We start from the raw sequence: 19,199 nt of genomic DNA, 5'->3' as shown, positions 1-19,199 counted from the left end.
TTTAAACCTCATCTTTCTTGCAGGGACCTTGCCACTTGCTTTTGCATCTGGGGTTAAGCACATAGCATGCACCCACTAAATGTATATTGAATATAAGTTAGAAAAAAGATGAGAAGTGAGGAAGTTGGGGGATAGTTCTGGTACATATTGCCTGAAAAGTCTAGGGTCATATTATTGTGTGATTAGCACTTCGTTTTTTCAGACAGGGTCTTGTTCTAGAGTTCAGGCCACCCTGAATTTTAGATCCTTCTGCCTCCACCTCTTGAATACTGGGATTACATGTGTGCAACAACAGTGGCTTTGCATTTTAAGGAAACACATTGCATTTCCAGTGTATGCCTGGGAGGGTGGGATGGGTAGACAGAGACACAGATTCTGAGTCTTCAGGAAAATGGGCCAGGAAACATTGAGGAAAGGAAGCTAAAATGTAGTAAGCACCAAAGCAAAAGCTACTTTGTCTATGAGCCAGTTGTCTTTGCTTGGTGGGCCTCCAGCTCCAAGAGGGCCAAGGCAGACTATGTGATGGGAACCTGGGACAGAAGGAAGAGGGTAGTGCTTACACCAGCACATAAAATGACAACCAGACACTGCTGAGACTTTGCATGATATCTCCAAGACATTTGGGTAATTGAATGTTCCACTAAAGAGAAAGCCACAACATACATCCTTGCTTCATCTGATGCCTTCTGTTTTGCTCTGGAGAAGTTAGTGATGGAGAAGGTCCCAGGTTCTGCAAGGCAGGGGCACTAGGAGAAAGAGAGGGAGGAGGGAGAGACAGACAAGGGAGTTCTAGGCTGTGCCCTCCCTCCCTCCCTCCCTCCCTCCCTCCTTCCCTCCCTCCCTCCCTCCCTCCCTCCCCAAGTGCAAGTCCACAGTTAGCTTGTCCAAATGATCTATGGCTTTTGTCTCATGTCAATTCAAGCTTTCTAGAATCATGCTTGTACACACTTAAGGGAAAATAGATGGAATTATTAGTAATACACAAACAAGGCAAAAATGATAGTTTCATTTCTCTCAATTGTTTGTAAGCAGAAATAGCTAAGCTGGGTTTGGGGCAGGGGCACTGGGAAGCAGAGACTCAGGTAGGTGTTATGCCAGTCCCACCTAAGTCTATTAAGAGTCACTAGCTATGCTGACAGGATGCTAGAGGAAAGATGATTAGGTATCCCTGGAGTCCCTACCAGAGAAGAACTTTTTAGGGAGTCATGCTTCTTTTCTAAAGTGTTGCTTTCCAATGGGTCCCCCATCCTTCCCCCAACTGGGCAGCTGGCTTCGCACCTGAGACATTTGTATCTGATCTCGTTTCTGAGGCAATGTTTACCAGACAGAGGGTGCAATTGGCTGCCAACAAGACCTCCCACTGCTGTCTTTTCTCAGCCTTAAGAGGTAGATATGCTCTCAAGTGCCTGAATCCATTTGCTACCTCATTCTCAGGCTCTGGACTTTGACTTTCATCTCAGATTCAGAGCTGGGGAGCCGGTCAGAGATGGGGAAAGGTTTCTCAGCTTCAGGCAAACCTCCCTCCTCCTACCATAGCGCTGCCTATTCTCTCCAGGTGTCCAGTAAATGCAAAGATCACCAAACCCAGCAGAGATCAAGCTGGCAGCTGAGTTCAGTGCTAGAAGGATGATTCTCTATGTGGAACTACCCCATAGTGAAGACAATGGAAAGAGTTGATAAAGGAAGCACGGATAAAACGAGTCAAGAAAGACCTATGCCATTTAACATATATTTATTAAAATCTACTAGATGCAAGGCACTGTGCTAGATTTGGTAGGGGATTAGACATGAAGGGCCACCCCTGTCTTCTAAGAGCTCACAATCTAATAGGTTGGGGAAGGCTGAAAAAAGGGTAGGAGAAGCCAAGTCCACAAACAACTCTAGTGCAAGGCTGATTACAGTGAGTGACATAAAACAGGCAAGAGAATCAGACTAGGGAAGAACAAGAATGCCTCTAAAACTGAATACAAACTGGGGCAGGACACAACTACTGTTCTCAGAGATAACGCATGTAGCACTGAGGATCATGTTCAAATATACCATTTCTATTTTTGAAAGTAAGTATTCAAACCAACATAATGTGAACTACAGAATGTAAGTACACTAGGAATAGAGGTGTTATCAATCCCCTAATCTAGCAGGTTTGCTGGAAATAGTAAAACACTTTCAAAATAGAATAGAATGGGCTACAATGAACTCATGATATGAGTCAAATGCTGTTCAGAAAAGGAACTATACTCATACAGAAGATAATGGGTTAACCCCAGAAACTAAAAGGCATAGATTTACACCCATCTTAATGAACAGAGTACAGTACCACATTTAAACAGGTGTTCATGTCAATCAACTGGATTTAGACCAGGAATTCTGGATGGGTAGGATGTAAGGAAAGCCAGCAATGCGTATCTTCTCAGGAAGCAGCCCAACAACTGTAAAATGCAATTGGCTCTTGACAAATTTCAAAAACGCACAAACCCATTCATGTTGGCTTAAGGCGTGTGTGTGTGTGTGTGTGTGTGTGTGTGTGTGTAGGTGTCTATTCTGGGGACACACATAGACAGATGAAGACAGCTGCCAGAAATTCAAGACCATACAGCCAGGCCTGTTATGGTGGGACCCAAGCAGCTCTGGGCAGGCCGGCAGAAACGTGTAGATCTCTTTGGTTCTACTTCCAGGGGCAACGCCTTGAAATACCTTGTGCCTCCCTCCATGCCTCCAATACCAACTAAATACATCAGTTTCCTCTTTTGCATTTCATAGTACTAAAAGGCTAAGTCCATCTTCTCCAATAAGGTCTGACTGCTGGTTGCCGCCTTTGGGCCAGGTGTCTGGGGTTGGTTTAACTAATGTGGTCCAGAAGTGGCAAGTCTCATGGCACATAGTAGGGCAGTCTATGACTGCAGGCAGGGCAGGTGTCATGCCACTTGAAGAACAAAATCAAGCACACAGAATGCAATATCATGGGAGAAAGATGCCCACCCATCTTTCTGGTGATTTGCTGGGGATTCTTCTATAAATCCAAGAGTGGGTATGATACAACCAATTGATATACTTAATGATAATAAGCAGCAACAACCAATTGATATACTTAATGGTAATAAGCAGCAAAATGGTAAACATTTGCTTTTTAAAAACTTCAGCAACTATTCAAAAGCTCTAATAAAAGCCACAGAGGCTTTCTTTTTTAATATGGTAAAGAGATTGATTTCTATAGAGAGTCAGAATTTTATATAATCCAGCTGCTCTCCATTCCCTTGCAAGAAGAATACATGTGATTAGAAAGAAAAGTGCAATGAGGTAGATACACAAATGCATAGACAAGCACACACTGCAAGAAACTTTGCTCACGTTTGCATTGGACATAGAAGTACACCTAGAGGATCCAAGGCAATCCACCCCCACATTACCCAAGGCAAAGGATGCAACAGTGGGTCACATGTTAAAGCCACAACACTGCATTTGGAGAGAGTGGGGATTTCACTGCCAACACCATTTAAAAGCTGATCTGACAAGGAAAAGACACCGATTTTTAGTGTTAACTCTGAAAAAGGATTTGTTCAAGAGAAAAAAATTACAGAACCCAAACTAGAAAAGATTAAAAGAGGGTCGGAAGGGATGGGAAGTGATACCATGCCCTAGCTGGGCAGTGACTACTCACTCTACCTTCCAAGTTAGTGTTATTCTAGACTTCAATGATATCTTTTGTCAACCTTGACAATTAATGAGTGACTGAGCAAGAAATGGCATTCTTTCAAGGTAAAGGTGCCATGTTTGCTCCCTCGTGGATGTCAGCATTCCTTACCCAATAATAGCTGTACAAAACATGTTCTAACAGCTCACAATGAGAAAAGTAATTAGAGAAAGAAGTGGGTTCAGACCGGTTCACAAGAAACCACCAGAACTGAGCCCATAGAGCAACAGGAGTTGCTATGTAGCAACTATTGTTGGCTTCTCTCCAGCATAGAGAAGGCCTACAGGGCCACTCTGGTGGCCTAGGGCTTTCAAGATCAGAGGTCACTGTCAGTTAGATCTTGCTTCCCAGGATGGGGCTGAAAGCCCTTTCAGGTTATGCCCCATAGAGAGCCCAACCTCCCTAATTAGGGGGCTATAAGGGCACATTTTCTGGCCCTCCAACATCCCTCAGGGCACAGCCCTGATGTGGTCACCTTCTTCACCTGCTGTTTCTCCTGAGGGGGCTTGCCTGAAGTAATGGCCCAACTGAAGTGTGATCAGTTTCAGTTTCTGTGCCACATGGATGTCAGGTGGCTTCCTGTCCTCTGATCTTGTTTTATTGCCCTCTTGGGCATGGCTACTCCAAGTGCTAGACCAGACCTGGTGCAACCAGCTTTTGTGGCATGACATGCAGGATACTGGAAGAACACAGCGTCATTTCTCTCCAGGCCTATATGCCATCCCTCTTAGATGTGACGGTAGGAAGTGACGCCAGATCACATGGGCAAATTTCTCAATCTAGTTGCCCAAAGCAGAAGCCACAAAGTTCTCTCATTCCAGAGTCACTTGTTGGGAGGAGAATGAAGGTTATATAACATTACCAGTCAGGTCAGTCTTCTGTGTCTGAGATGTTTCTTAGTTGGAGCTGCTGCTGGTCAGTCACTGAATCCAAAATAGTCAAGGCTCCCGACAGCTTGAAGGATGGCTAGCTGTTGCCACACTGGGACCATTCTGTTGGTCTAGGTGAAGCTGAGCCCTGTTGCTGGTGGCTGGGGCTATGCTGATGAGCAGTCACAGAGTGCTCTGAGCAATGTATGACAGACATATTTCTAGTGTGCCTCAATGGCCAGGTTGTATAGTCACATGCTGCCCACAGAGAGTCTAAATCTTCGATGTGGCTCAGGACTGCTTCTTTGGCCCACTCTCATCCAACCTGCTTACCTTGTATGGTCACTTTTTTGGTGGGCAGTTGATTTAACCTTTCTTCTGTAAATAAATTCTTGAAGAAAACATCATCATATGTAAGTACTAAAGCAATTAAAGTCACAGGTTAACACATAAAAAAGAATTAAAGGATATGTAAAAAAAAAATCTAAAACTTACACAACAAAAATGTAATAAAGTACAAAAAAACCCCAAAGCAATAAAAATTAGAAAATAACATCACAATTGATATAGAAAGAGCTACTATATAAAGCCAATATATCCAAGGCTACTTGATAACTAGTCAAAGGAGATGAAGAAATAATTTGCATGCAACTAAACAAAACTACTGCTGAAATCACTGCATGAAAGATGAGACTAGCATTCAGGAGGCCTGAGGGGTCCATCCCTGTTTCTGGGGATAATGAGCTATGGGATGCCAACAAGGGACCTTCACTGAGGACATACACCTCCTTGCCAGGCAGTACCCTTGCTTGCAAGGCACACTCTTTAGGAGAACCTTAGGAGGTAGGAATTGTGACAACTCTCCACTTCAAAGCTCTCCACTCCACGGAGGGAGTGTTGTAAGGATTCCAAGGAGGAGGTGTCATTTTTCCTTTATGTCCTGAAGATATCCCTTTCATTTGGGGGTGCTCTCTCACTTTCTTTTGAACAAAATGATATTGTGTGAGGACAAACCACAGCTGATGTTTGTTTGGTGTGTTCATAGGGGTCACTGGACTGAATTGGCTTAGCAAAATGAGAGGAAAAAAAGTTTATTGCCAGCCCAGTAAGTTTTACTAGGAGTATGACCCAGGAGTGATGTTTGAAAAGTCACCACTTTAAGTGGTAATGTTGTAGGTACAGTGCTAATTTAAAAACATGCAAAGAATAGTACTAACATTGTGTTGTTATGGCTTGGGAGGAGACTTCTGGTGAGAGCATCATGCAGGGATTGTCACAGTGCTACCATAGCTCAGATCACACAAACAGGCCCCCATGTTGGTGAGGTCAAAAATGCACATCAAATGTTAGAAGCAAAGGGAGTATGGTGAAAAAGGAGTATTCTCTAAATTAATATATTATTTCATATAATGTGATTTACAGTGTATATGTATTACTAAATTAATAAATTAAATATTATGGCATTTGAACATTCTATTTACATCTCTAAAATTTTATAAATTCAAGTAGGCCAAAACCTTGGGTCAACTTTCCTTTCATATTGATGTCATTGAACAATGTTACATTTTCCTCAGAGATAGAGCTTGGAAAGGACCTCCCAGCTCCATACTAGACCCCCCATTTGCAGACTTTTCTTTTCATTCTAGATGTGAAGATTAAAATACCATGATGGTATTTTCTGCCAGGACAAATAGCCAAGCTATGTTCAAATGGTAAAAGTTACTCTCAATAGGTGTACTGGGAAACATTGATATTTATAAATTGCTGGTGGCAGTATAAATCATTTCAACCTCTCACAAAATAAAGTAGATAAGCACTACAAAACTGTTCATCTCCTTTGACTGAGCCATAGCTTCTGCAGACACCTGCTATGGGTCCCAGGGCAGTGTTTACTGGTGATGGGAGGGCTGGTGTTTCTGAAGTGCTGAGCGCCTCTTGAACACACGGCCACACTCACTGCACTCACAGCGCTTGACCCCATTGTGGATCCGACGGTGGCGGCTCAGGCCTGAGCTCCTCCTGAAGGCCTTGCCACACTTGTCGCACTCATAGGGTTTCAGTCCGCTGTGGATGCGCCTGTGCTTGATGAGGTCAGAAGGCCCTCGGAAAGCCTTGCCGCAGTCGCCACATGCATAAGGCCGCTCACCACTATGGATGCGTGTGTGCTCCAGCAGGCTGGAGCTCTGGCGGAAGGCCTTGCCGCACTGGTTGCACTCATAGGGCTTCTCACCCGTGTGGATCCTCCGGTGCTTGGTGAGTTCTGAGCTCCTCCGGAACAGCTTGCCGCAGTGAGGACACCCGTAGGGTTTGGCGCCGCTGTGGATGCGCTGGTGCTCTGCCAGGCCGTTGACACCACGGAAGGACTTGCCGCAGTCATCGCAGTCGAAGGGCAGGTGGCCCGTGTGCATCCGCTGGTGCTTGAGAAGTTCCTGGCGGTCCAGGAAATCCCTGCTGCACGCCTTGCACGCAAAGGGCTTTTCCGAAGTGTGAAGCTTCTGATGTCGAAAGAGGTGGGTGTTGGCTTTGAAGGACTGCCCACACTCCTCACAATCAAAGGGCTTCTCTCTGCTGTGCACCCTCAGGTGCTGACTAAGGCCTGCGTTCTTCTTAAACCTTTTCCCGCACTCCTCACACTCAAAGGGCTTCGCCTCCCTCTCCATTTGCTCCCTCTTTTCCAAGGCATCTTCCAGAGCCCAACTGGGCCAGGGCTGAGTGGCTACAACTGCGTGGCTCTTCCTGTGCTCATTAAATTCTGACACCCCCCTGAAGACCTTCCTGCAATCGCTACACTCCCAGCCCTTCTCCTCACTGTGAACCCTCTGGTGCTGAACAAGGAGCACTTTAAGGCGGAAGGTGTCCCCACACTCTTTACATGCAAAATGGTGTTCTATGGGCAGATTTTGTGGGCTCCCTCCCCTTCCCCCAGAGTCCCCATTCTGTTTGACCTCAGCGCTGGGGTCAATGGCCCTCGGGGAACTCGTGGACGCCATCTCTTGCAGCTGAGCTTCTTCACCCATCTTCTGGTGGGAAGTCGCAGAGGTGCTTTCTACAATGATAAAGCATAAATGGGTCACAGCAGTCTACAGAGGCCCCAGGAAAATAATCCTCTCTCCCCCAACTGCTGAGCACCAGGAAGGACCTTAAAACCATCAGAGGCAAGCACCAGAGGAAAAGGTAGGAGAGTCCTGAGTCTAATTTCAAACCTAAGAGCTCAGCAGCTGCCTTTAACCCAAATCAGAGTTCTTTTCCCAAATTTCCTTTTGTTTCCTTTATGCTCACCAGGGCACTTAGTGTGATCTGTGTTGAGGGATGGATCAGGTACCAACAGAACTTGACCTTGTGACAGGTGAGATACCAAAGCAGGACTCACAACAGGAACTCCTGTTAATGGAAGAAGAAGGCAGCCACTGATAATGTCACTATGGAGGAGCAGGGGAAGAGCTTCCTATTACTGTAGTATATAAGTCATATGTGCAATACAAATATATTTCTCAAGGGCACGCTCCTTCTTAGGACTATAGAAAGGCTCCAGAAACACAATAGGTAGCATCATGGACAAATGAACTTACCCCAATGTCCACTCCTGTCCACTGAACATTATGCTCTTTCCAGACCTCTACAACTCTCGATCCAAACTCTCAACAGTTGCTTCTTCTAAAAATTCCCTACCCCATGCAAACAACATCTGATAGATAAATAACTCTCAACAATGAGTCCCAATCAACTGGTCATGATTGGTATAATATAACATAATTTCATATATATATTTGCATATATTGATATAATTGGTATAATATGTTGTCTCAACCCTATGGCTGAGATCAAATATAGCATCTATTCTGATAAATTTAATGTGTGGTATATTCTTTATCTTAATGCAGTATATTAAATTTTTAAAAAAATCTAAATTATCATAACAAGATAGCTCTAACTTCTATTTTTACAGTTATTTATTATGTATGTGACTGGGTAAAGATGTTCATGTCATGGTGTGCTTGTGGAAGTCAGAGGACAACTTGCAGAAATTGTCTACTCCTACCTTATGGATTCTGGGGACTGAGGTCAGCATGTTCTGTGGCAAGCATCTCTATGTGCTCAGCCATTTAATTGACTACTGTTCTAATTTCTTTCAAATGAAAGACTGGAATGGAGATCTTTCCATGCCACAGGGAGTTCGGGGAGATGCTGTTGAGTGTTCTCAATAAGGAAGAGCAAAGTGAGTTTATAAGGGGTAGCCATATATCTGCAACTCCACTTTCAGTAGGTGGTGAGTCTAAGAAGTTCTGGAGACATTCTTACCAATGGAGGTCACAGCCCTGGAATATGCCAGTGCCTGCTGCTCTGGGCTCAAACTTAGACTGAGCCACTCCTGTTCTGTGAGATGCCACGGTACAATATCAAATGACACCAAATCCTGAAAGAAATCACATTGATAGTCAGTCTTTTTACTTAATCTGTAATGAAATAGGATGGCATCAGTGATGCCAGGGGCAAGAGATTAGGGCCTGAAGTATTCACATCTGTGTATGTTGCTAATGTGGAGATCTAGCCACAATCTCAAGGAGTCCTAGAAAGAAAACATGATCACAACAAAGGAGACCTGGGCTGTCTGGCCCTGTGACCCCTCTGTCTTCCCAAAGGACACAGACTTAGCTCTCGTATGTATACAATGGGCATCATAACCACACTGGGGATTCATTCCTTGGCAGCCTGTGGGAGAGAAGCAGAGGACAGGAAGGAAGGCAGTGGCCAGGGTTCATACCCTACAGCATGCCATGCTGGGGAAGAGGCAGAGGCTGAGGCCAAAATCAGGGAGCAGTGACAAAATCTCAAGCAAGGCAAGAGGGAAGCACAGCTCACCTGGGCCTCCGGCATCTCAAGAGGGACTGCCAGGACCTGGTTTCCTGGGGCTCCGTCTTGGGGAAGGGCAAAACCTTGGGGAGCAGGTGGAGCTAAGGAAAGTGAAAAAAGCTGTGAGTGACAACAGCCCTGTTTCTTGGTTCCCTGGGATGACATTAGTGATTTCTGTAGCTTTAAATCTTACAGAGTCTTCTCTCTCAGGCTGGCTGAATGACAAGGCAGAGCATGAGTGGGCCTGAGAAAACAGACCTGAAGCAGTAGGAAAGTAGGCAAAGGGAGGCAAGATAAGACAAACAAATGCTAGTGCAGGCTGAGTTGAAGACAGCTACAGAGAGCTGCTGACAGGAAGACTAGCAGCAAGAGACTGGTGTACTATATATTTAGAGTTCCCTTAAAATAATCCTGGATGAGGTCAAAATTCATACCACATAGGGAGAAAGCACACCAAAAAGAGTATCAGAGGAAATAACTCAGATGAAGTACTTTTCTAATGGATATCTAAAACTGATGGGGCAACTGAAAGGAGGTGAGGTGACCAAGAACAGGAACCTGGACTTCTTCACCTGCAGTAGAGTCTTTAAAAACATAACCTAATATCACAACTCATTGGGTGAAAATCATGATGAACCCTCTTGTATGTTATTCAACAAAATGGAAGGTTGTAAAAACAGCTGGAGAAAAAAACTTCTAAAGAAAGCTCTTCAAACACTATATTGATAAAGAGATCTCAAGTGTGTGTGTGTGTGTGTGTGTCTGTGTGTGTGTGTTGTGTGTGTTACCTTTTCCTCCATATTGCAAAGACTGTGAGCTACTGTAACATCTTACCACAGGTGTCTATGCATTATAGGCCTCCAACTTTGAGTTCAAAGAAACAGTCACATCATTCATGTTGTGATGTCAACTCAATTCAACTCATAATGAAGTGAAAGGAAGCATTTTAGCACTAGCTCAGAGACTACAAAAACCCAGGCACTCCAGAAAGACTTAAATATGGCACCTTACAAGGGATGAATGGAAATTCCCATGTACGGCCATGAAGGAGTAACAAGGAACAAATTTAACATCCACAAACAAGTTGCAAACCTGTGTTCAATAATAGTTTTTAATACTAGAACAGTAGGAAGCACAGAATCAAGATCCCCAGATAAATAAATAAGGTGAGTTCTGTTATCTATTCAGTGTTCTACCTGGAGACAATGTCCTCAAGATTGAGTGCATAAGAGGGGTGAAACCAAATAGAGCTTAGCAACCTCATCAGAAGCTTCTAAGGTTAGCATTCCAGGTGATAGGCCAGATGGGGTTGCAGAGCAGATTTCAGAAAGCACAGTGCCATGTAGGAAAAAGAAGTGAAAAAGATATGCATAAGGCTTCCCTTGAATCTTTTCTGACTGCAAGTATTGAATGAAACTCTCAAGGACCGTAAGATGAACAGTTCCTAGGACACACAGAGGTAAGGAGATGTTCAAGGTCTAACCAACTCACATACAATCCTAATGTTCCCCCAGAACATTCAGAAACCAACACAGAAGGAACATGGATCAATGGTCTACTCTTAAAGCCCATAGTACAAAAGATCTGCCCTATAAAAATTTAATTATAGGTTCCAAGGACATTAAACTGACTAAATACTTGTAACCCTCAAAGTCTAGACACTCAAGGATATAATCATTATGAGATCTATTTTCTAATAAAAAGTATTGAGTTACCAAGAAACACAAAAATGTGACCTACAGCCAAGAAAATAAGCAGTCAACAGGAGCATCCAGAAATGAGTAATATAACTTATAGATAAGAAGAAGCTAATTTAACTATGCTCCATTACTGAAGGAAAAATGGAGATAGAAAGAAAAACAGAAGATATGGAAAGAACCAAATGGAAATTTCGTAGATTAAATATATGTAAAAGGGAAATCATTTGGAATGTAAACAAAGAATATAGAAAATAAAAATATTAAAAAAATAAATATATGTAAAAAATAAAAATTTCACTGGCTATAATTAGACACTACAATAAATAGTGGAAAACATGAAGATATAGAAATAGAAGCTATCTAAAATGAAGCCTGAGAGAAAGCTAACATAATTAGATTTCTGAAAATGATAAGAGGAATATCTTAAAAGTAGCTGGAGGAAGAAATGTTGTGAAAGAAAGCAATTAAGTATTATAATAAAAGACCATTAACCATAATCCACACATCAAATGAGGTACAAGAAGAACGGAGGAGTGGCCCCTCGTTCTGGAAAGACTCAGTGTAGCAGTATAAGACAAAATCAAAACAGGGAAGTGGGAAGGGGTAGGTGGGAGAATAGGGGGAGGGAAGGGGGCTTTTGTGACTTTCGGGGAGTGGGGGACCAGAAAAGGGGAAATCATTTGAAATGTAAATAAAAAATATATCGGAAAAAAAAGACTGTTAACCAAGAATTCTATAGTCAGAAAAAATCTATCGAAAATGGAAAATAAATGAATATTCAAAAATGAAGGATACATGAATATTTTAGACAAACGCTGACATTTAGACAACATGCCCTTTGCAGTTCTGTACCCATAAAATATACCAAAGTTAATGTTCAGGTGGAAGAAAATGAAATCGCACTTTGAGCTACACAAAGGTATAAAAAACATGAAACTTTCAACTTCTGCATTTCAAACATTTTAAAATTTAGGTGAGAATTTCAGGAATAAGCAGTAGCTAAACACATGAGCATGTGTTTTTATCAAGCTTCCCAAGACTTTGCTGAATGCTAATACTCTAAAATAAGAAGAGGGTAAAAGATATGGGACAACTGGAAATAAACAGCAGGATGGCAAACTTAAACTCTATCATGCAAATACTTAAGTTAAATATAATGGACCAAGCATCATCAATCAGAAGGTAGAGACTGTTAGATTGTCTTAAAACAGAAGACTATGTACTGTCTAAAAACAATGCTAAGGATATTATACTGTAACAAATATACTGAAAAAAATATGTTCAGGGTCAATGACCAAGGTGGGTCATAGTTCTAAAGTTTCTAGTACAAAGTCCTAGAACTCAATGCATAAAAACTAGTAAGTGGCCAGTCTAAGATAACATTTCAACACATTATAAAACTGTGAATTCTTTACAGAACTGGTAGGGATAACATTTAATTGAAAACCCAAAGAATGGAATAAGAGAGGAGAAACAAATACACATATTCATAGAAAGAAGGAAAATACTAAGAATGGCCAGTAGCTAAAGACTTATTTTTTTAAAATTGGTTTTTAGGCACCAAGCTGAATTACACTAGTTTCGAAAAAATACCAATCTTAGATAACTTTGGTAGGCAAACCTGGGATAAAACAGATGCTTAGCATGCCAGAGAACGGGGCTGAGACCAAGGAAGTAGCAAGAGAATGGCTCTTGAGGTCAGATAAAATGACCAGTATTTCTTGGCATACCCATATAGGAAAAAAAAAAAAAAAAAAAAAAAAAAACAAAGGGAAAGACCAAGAGAATCTATAGGCAGTCTGTGAAGAGGGGTGACCAGATAGTCTAAGTACAGATTTCTTGAACATATGGACAGAAGGTCTAATGTGACCCTAAAGTCCTCGAAAGCCTTCCTACCCATTTTTAGCTAATTGTTTAGCAAAAGGGCTTCTCCAAATGTGTGAGATCATCCTCAGTTATTCAGTGGACAAAGCAGGGTTCCTTTGGCTTAGTGCTTCCTGCTGGCATCCAATGTCTAGTTTGATTTTGGCTTCCTATGCAAGCACAACGTATTACATATGATAATATTACATATTATCATAAACGTATTACATGATTTTGTTTTTAAAACAATTCACTTCCAATTGACATTGATGGTACTAAATGAAATGGAGAGGGACATCACACTACATATGTACTTCTGGAAAAAGATGGTCTATTATAATAAACCTTTTCTTGCCAAGCACACAATTGCATAGCCTACTTATGCAACTCACCCCATCCAAACACTAACATTCATGCAGATGTAAGATGCCAAGGCTGTGGCCCTCAAAGGCTATGGACCTTTGGAGAACATCATTTCTTACAGCAGGAGGTTCCTTCTAAGAATTCAGGCCTTAACTCAAATGCCACTTCCTTAAAATCTTTTTTATTCTCCAGCCCTGGCAGTTTACTCCAAACATTTTCACTAATAAAAAATTCCCTTTTGAAGTTGTTTTTCTCAGAAAAAAATCTGATCCAACAGGACAGGACCATCCATTGGTTACCTCTAAATTCATTGTGTATGTAGCAGATACTAGCACCATGTAGGACATGATACAGTGTGGAACAACTGATCAATGTAAGCCAGTCGTGTGTTGAATGGAGCAAGCTTCCTTTTATGGAGCATATGGGATAAGTGCTTGGAGCTGCTTGTCACATAATGTCACTATCACAGCTAGAACTGGTTGTTATCACCACAGTTTCTAGAAAATAATGTACAACCCAAGTACCCAGGCCAGAACCAAAAAGTAGTGACCACTGTGCAGGCTTCATGGAGTGGATATATGTTTGGAAGCTACCTTTAAATCATACCATCAACATGCCATTTCAGAGTGTCACTACATAAATACATACATATTCCCCCCCCCTCTCTCTCTCTCTCTCTCTCACACACACACACACACACACACACACACACACACACACACACACAAGCAGAGGTATTCCAAATCATCTACCTTTAATGGAACAAATCCCACTGAAGTGTTTTTTTTTTCTTAATTGGCATGATTAACTGTTAAAAGTTCTGGAAGTACAACCCCCAAAGAATTAATAATTATCCTTCCCATTGAGCAATAGGAGTGGTCTTTCCTATACTAGTTCACCCCTGGGATTTGGCTTGAGAGCACTTTAGCTCCTGCTGGCTATGTGATGACCACCCACAGTAACAGAGCCCTTGAATACACAGATAATTTAGAAAGTTCTCATGGAAACAAAAGGGAAAAAAGTAGATCCTGCTTTCACAAAGGAAACTAAACTCTGCCTAATTAGCTGAGTGTAGGAAAATAATTAAAAAATTACTATATATAAATTCCTATTGGGGTTAAAAATAAAACTACTATCAATCCTGAAGACAATTTGATCACTTAACCTCTGTGTTGCACAACTATTCTACTTTAAAATGGTGGAATTGATCTAGAAAAGATGCTGGATGCCGTGACAATAGTGCCAATTGCAGGTGAAGTGGATTTTTGAAGATGAAAATCAAAGCGATTCCATACAGAACATGAAAGTCACTGTAGTGCACCCAGAGGACATAGACTGTAATGTAACCTTGAACATAAGTCACTTTCATTCAGTACAGAGAAGCGTAGCCTGAATCCTAAAGATTTTCCCACAGTATACTACTACCTCTAACTGGGAAAGAAAGCTAAGAACCACTGCAGGAAAACAAATCTTCAACTTTTAAGGCAAACAACAGTCTTTCTCTACATGGGAAACAAAGGCCCAGACTATCCACACCCAGAGTACAAAGGCTTTGTCAGGGTTAACTGCAAATATCATATTTGGCCTTGCCAAGTCCGTGTATGCTGCAGCTGCTTAATAAACATCTGCTGTGAGAATACATGTGCAACAGTCGTGTCAATTCCTGGACAAGTATGAATTTTACAACACCAAAGCTCATGTGGCAAGCAAATCTTCCTGCTTCAGAACAATATGTATTTTTTAAATGAATTAACATGTAGTCATTGACACTTCCACATGTGTTTTCTGCAGTACCAGTTGTAGAATCATCATGAGTATCCATCAACATATAAATAAATAAAACATAGTATTCAGTCACAATAGAGTTTAATCTAGTTACAATATAAATTTTAACTAAGCAAGTTATTTGAATTTACTGCATGGAATTACAAACACTAAGAGTCACAATATAACCATTTTATTTTTCACCTGAAAAACAGAAATTCAGAGTTGAATTTAACAGATATCAAACAACCTATATCATTAAAATCTGGGAAATAATTTGGCATCTTTTGTACTTCCCTAGACAGGCATTATCTTTCTGCAGCAGCAGGGGAAGAAGAGGCAGGAATATTCAAATAAGACCCATCTGGAAGTTCCCAGAAGCGTTCAAGGGTGCCTCAAACACCTAGAATGACTCAAGTATTGAAATGAGAACCTGCAGTAGGAATATCCTCAGAATATGTGCTTTTTTAGATTTTATCATCAACTTGGTACAAATCTAGAGTCACCTAAGAAGAGGACCCTTAATTGAAGAATGGTCTCAATAAAAATGTCCTGTGGCTATGTTTAGAAGACATTTTCTTAGTTGATGGCTGATGTTGGAGGAGACCATCCTTAGGCAGGCGGGCTAAATTTAGCTAAGCAGTGAACCAGAGAGCAGGCCTGTAAGTAGTACTCCTCTGCTGCTCCATGCTTCTTGCCCTAGCTTACCTCAGTGGTGGATTATGACCGTGAAGGGTAAGCCCATAAACCCTTTCCTCTCTTAGTTGTTTTTGTTTAGGGTGCTTTATACAAACAGAAAACCAAACAACAGATTATAAGGCTTGTGCTGTTCAATTCCCTTTAGGGCCACAGTATAGGTGCTTCAAGCTTATGAACACTCAAAAGAGATCTGGTCACAACGGGGGCTTTTAGCCCCCTTTCCCTGGTACTATGTGTCTAAAACTGTCAGAATTGTTTCTGGGCAGGTAGTTCAGCAGCACTAGCATATATGAGCTTCCAGAACTCAAATACTTCTTCACTATCTTACACCCCTACTCATGGGCCTTCCAGCAGCACAGCAGCTTTACCACTTTGAAACAGGCTATAAACATCCAGACTTACCTAAAAATGACACACAGGGATGGCTCATCTCGTTTAGAACAGTTCCAAGAGATTAGTCCTGTAGACAAGGTCTCACCTGTTGGATTGAAATAAGGTGGCTGAACAGAGGCAGCTCATGCATGTACCTACCAGAAACCTGTCCTTTTCATACTGAGTGTTCAAGGGCAAGACAAGCTGTGTAATTGAAATGGCACTGCCAAGGTCTGGGTGTGCCTCAGTGAGTCCAGGGTGCAAGTACTGAGTGGACCCAGGAGCTACAGATGCTTCTGGTCTTTTTGCTCCCCTATTGAACATGCCAGGCAAGAAGGTAGGCAAGAGGCCCATAGGTCCATCTTGTATTGTGAAATCTGGCTGCTATTCAAACGTGCAGAATCCTAAAAGACCAAAAGGGACGACTGTCTTACCAGGAAAATCTGTTTCTCTTAGAATATTTGTGTCGGTGTGTATCTTTTTCTGTATGTGTGGGTGGGAAGGCATCTGTTTTCTCTGTTTTGCTTGGGCACCTGTCTCTGTTGAAGCTTCCCTCTTTATTCCATTCTATAAAAAGCCAGAAAGTAGACCAGAAGGGGATTTTATATTGTTTGTTATGTTTAATTGAGGAAAAGTTTATGTTCCCATTTCTCCAATACAGTGACATCTTTCTAAAAATCCAAATAAAATTTAAGTATAGAATCATTGAGGGTACACCATCTGGATATAAAATATTCCAAACTGGGAGTGTAGTGAGATGCTATGCAGCTGCCCCAGGCCATCTAAAGGACCCAGATAGTTTTAGAAGTGTTAGAAACCAGGCTAATGATTCACTGAAAATTCTACTGATAGAGCCACAGGTCTGGGTGGCTGTTACAGAATTACTATCTTTCAACATGCAGACATTGATGGAAACTGTTTAGAATTTGGATATTCCCCCACATCTCATATCACACAGTTTTTCTACCCAGGATCTTCCTTCTCAGGCTATGCTGGTGGTCAGACTTCTGACAAGAGAACTCACACTATTTAGCCGATTTTTCCAAAGGGTCTACCATTAACAGAAGGCTAGAAATCACTGATCTATGGGATTCTAAATACAGATTCAGGACCACTTTGGAGCAACGGACCAGACTGTGTCAGACACTGTGAATGTTGTTTCTACAACAACGTCCAATGGCAGAAGGTAAGGTAAGTAAGTGGTCCTACCCAGGAGAGGTATTATTCTACTAGTCCCATCTGAAATTTTCTCCGAAAGGAAAATGTAGAGACTGAGGTTTAAGAGGAAATGTTCCACTGACCAAGGTGATTGGAGAGAGCTGTGTGCCTGTGTCCAAGCCTGGCTAGAGGGTGTCAGCTGGCACAGGGTGAGCCCTCTGGGAAGAGAGCCAGAAATGGGGGTGGGGGCACTGAAAAGGACCATGGGCTTTGGGCAGCAGGCAAGTGGGAGTATGCATGTGTGTAAAAAAGACATGTAATTAATCACCCAAATATAGACTGGAGGAACCAGCAAAGGAGTTTAGGAGAAGGGGGCAATGGAGTGGTGTCAGAAAATGTGGTTCCCAGGAGGGCCACTGAAGAAAGTCTCTTCATCTGGCAAGAATTCCCTTGTGCACCCCCCCCCCCAATTTCTGCCCTACAAAACATACCTGCTCCCATGCAGCCACCACTCAAATGGAAAGGTAGATCCCCTCCCCCCACCCCCTAAGCCAGAACCTTCTTCAGGGCCCCAGAGGCCCAACCCCTCCCCCATACTAGGGGAAAGTCCCTTCAGCCCTAAGGACAGCACCAAGGCCTCCGTGTCGCTGGGGGCTGTGTGTGTAAGTCCACCCCCAGCTCCTGACCAGGTCCCAGACCTTAGCATCCTCCAAAGACCAACACAGGCCTCAACACATCCGCGATTCCCGCCTTGGACCACTGCCCCCAGCCCTGCACAAGAAGGCCTCAGGGCCTCGCCATGCCCACCTACCGCCAGAGACCTTTTCCTTTTGACCCCTGGTTTGCTCCAAGACCCAGCAGCATCCCACTCTACGAAACGTTCCCTTCCCCGTATATTCTTCCGAGGTCCACACACTCACACGGGCCTCCCAGCACAGCCTCCTGCGGCCCCGCACGCTCTCTCGGTCACACATCCTTGCTCACACGCACAATCTCAAGATCACTCGAGCTGCACATCCCTCCCGAAGTCCGCACGCTCACCCGGCCCACAGCGCCTGACTCTGGGCCCTTGCAGAAGAGCGGGCTCAGTGTAAGCAGGCCCGGCGTGGCAGGAAGCGCCACGGATCCGCCTCTGCCTGGCAGAGCCCTGAAGCCCGGTGGAGTGTTTCCGGAGCCGGGGGCGCCGCCTGGGGTACTGAGATCGAAGCCCCGCCTCGGCCCCGGTCCCGCCCGGCCTGTCAGCTGCGATTGGCCTGAGAGGGGGGTGGGACAGAAGGGGGCATGTCTGGGGCGGGGTGAGGAGAGGAGGTGGGATAGATGAGACTGGGGGAATAAAACTCATGGATCTTAGGTGATGAATGTGGAACGAATGTAAAAACAAATAATGAATACATAAATGAGCAAAATAAATCGTTAGTGGTGGAGATAATGAAGAAATTGACAGGGACAGGGCCTTTAGAATGATGGTAAGGCTGGAGGAGGGCACTCAAGAAAAGAGTGCAGGGGTCAGAGTCCTTCTAAAAGTCAGGCATGAGCCAACACCAAGAATACAACTGTGAACAAAACTAGACCCTCATGCCTATCTTAAGAGCCGCATAAACAGCAACCTGAATTTCAGAGTTGCAGTTTATACCATGAATCCCAAAACAAGAGTCTTGGTTCAAAGGTGCTGTAAGCAGCTGCCAGTTCAAAATGTCTTTTTTGAGTCAACTTCACTGCTTTTCATTTGTGCATCCTTGGCAACACAAGTAATTGATTTCTTAAATATACTGACTGGTTTCTTGAGGGAGGCACTAATAAACAAAGATCAATGCAATGCAACCCCCACCCCCAGAAGAGTGATGAGAACTTCAGCCAATATCCATCCAG

At 43.0% G+C, this 19,199-nt stretch overlaps 1 protein-coding gene across 2 annotated transcripts; it reads right to left on the bottom strand.

Annotated features, from left to right (window-relative positions):
* Window positions 1–1,715: 1,715 nt before the first annotated feature.
* On the bottom strand, window positions 1,716–18,506 carry Znf275 (zinc finger protein 275). 2 transcript variants are annotated; one of them, XM_052170966.1, is made up of 7 exons: window positions 18,372–18,506; window positions 16,607–16,739; window positions 16,203–16,278; window positions 9,421–9,512; window positions 8,860–8,974; window positions 7,840–7,941; window positions 1,716–7,606 (listed from the first exon to the last, which is right to left on the bottom strand). In XM_052170966.1, the coding sequence occupies exons 3-7, from the start codon at window positions 16,228–16,230 to the stop codon at window positions 6,450–6,452; spliced, it is 1,494 nt and encodes a 497-aa protein (XP_052026926.1). In that variant the 5' UTR covers window positions 16,231–16,278; window positions 16,607–16,739; window positions 18,372–18,506; the 3' UTR covers window positions 1,716–6,449. The 2 variants fall into 2 exon arrangements, with proteins under 2 accessions (XP_052026926.1, XP_052026924.1); XM_052170964.1 differs by lacking the exon at window positions 16,607–16,739.
* Window positions 18,507–19,199: the final 693 nt, after the last annotated feature.

The sequence above is a fragment of the Apodemus sylvaticus genome, chromosome X (assembly GCF_947179515.1).
Source record: "Apodemus sylvaticus chromosome X, mApoSyl1.1, whole genome shotgun sequence".
Classification (NCBI taxonomy): domain Eukaryota; kingdom Metazoa; phylum Chordata; class Mammalia; order Rodentia; family Muridae; genus Apodemus; species Apodemus sylvaticus.
Note: the sequence above shows the minus strand (reverse complement) of the source record. Positions and strands in the feature narration are given on the sequence as shown.